Source organism: Rhea americana, unplaced genomic scaffold, assembly GCF_003343005.1.
Source record: "Rhea americana isolate MKP2758 unplaced genomic scaffold, rheAme1 scaffold_428, whole genome shotgun sequence".
NCBI classification, from domain to species: Eukaryota; Metazoa; Chordata; class Aves; order Rheiformes; family Rheidae; genus Rhea; species Rhea americana.
Window position 1 is genome coordinate 45,352 of NW_028186566.1, and position 962 is coordinate 46,313.

The 962-nt window shown below is 66.5% G+C and overlaps 1 protein-coding gene across 2 annotated transcripts in view; it reads left to right on the forward strand.

Moving 5' to 3' along the window:
* Nucleotides 1-962, forward strand: part of MEF2B (myocyte enhancer factor 2B) — a 10,393-nt gene that overhangs the window by 5,422 nt on the left and 4,009 nt on the right. For both annotated transcript variants that reach the window (XM_085315330.1, XM_085315331.1), the window contains exon 2: nucleotides 237-317. In XM_085315330.1, the coding sequence (XP_085171456.1) occupies nucleotides 264-317 (54 nt within the window). In that variant the 5' untranslated portion in view covers nucleotides 237-263. The remainder of the gene's footprint in view (nucleotides 1-236; nucleotides 318-962) is intronic.

Sequence of the window (962 nt, forward strand, 5' to 3'; positions counted from 1 at the left end):
TTTTTTCCTCCCGCTCCATGCAATAGAATTTCCCAGTCTTATTTTATTGTTGTTGTTGTTGTTGTTTTTCGACCAACCTGCGCTGAAAATCCGGGAAGTGCCACTGAAACCGAAACTTCCCCTGAAATCGTACTTTTTCAGCTAAACTTATTTCTGGCTCCCGCTCGCCGCCTGCGGAGGGGCGAGGCGGCACGTGCCGCGCCGGAGGCGCTCAGCGGCTTTCCGCTCTCTTCCAGCCTCCCCTGCGGGCATAGGAGGCAAAAATGGGCCGGAAAAAAATCCAGATCAGCCGAATACTGGATCAGCGGAACCGGCAGGTGAGAGCCGCTCCGGAGGGACGAGGGGCTCGGCGGAGGCGGGGGCTGGGGGCCGGCCGGCAGGCCGGCGGGAGCTGCTGGGGCCGGGGAAAAGGCAGCGCAGCTCTGCTCCCGCCTCTGCAGAGAGCCGCTGGCAGGCCTGAACCGGCGGGGTGCGGGGTCCGCCAGCACCCACGGGGTTTGTGGGTGCTGGGTCCGCCAGCACGGCGGGGTTTGTGGGTGCTGGGTCCACCAGCACCCATGGGGTTTGTGGGGTGCTGGGTTCGCCAGCACGGCGGGGTTTGTGGGTGCTGGGTCCGCCAGCACCGCGGGGTTTGTGGGGTGCTGGGTCTGCCAGCACCCGCGGGGTTTGTGGGGTGCTGGGTCCACCAGCACCCACGGGGTTTGTGGGGTGCTGGGTCCACCAGCACCACGGGGTTTGTGGGGTGCTGGGTCCGCCAGCACCCACGGGGTTTGTGGGGTGCTTCGTCCGCCAGCACCACGGGGTTTGTGGGGTGCTGGGTCCGCCAGCGCCCGCGGGGTTTGTGGGGTGCTGGGTCCGCCAGCACCACGGGGTTTGTGGGGTGCTGGGTCTGCCAGCACCCGCGGGGTTTATGGGGTGCTGGGTCCGCCAGCACCGCGGGGTTTGTGGGGTGCTGGGTCCGC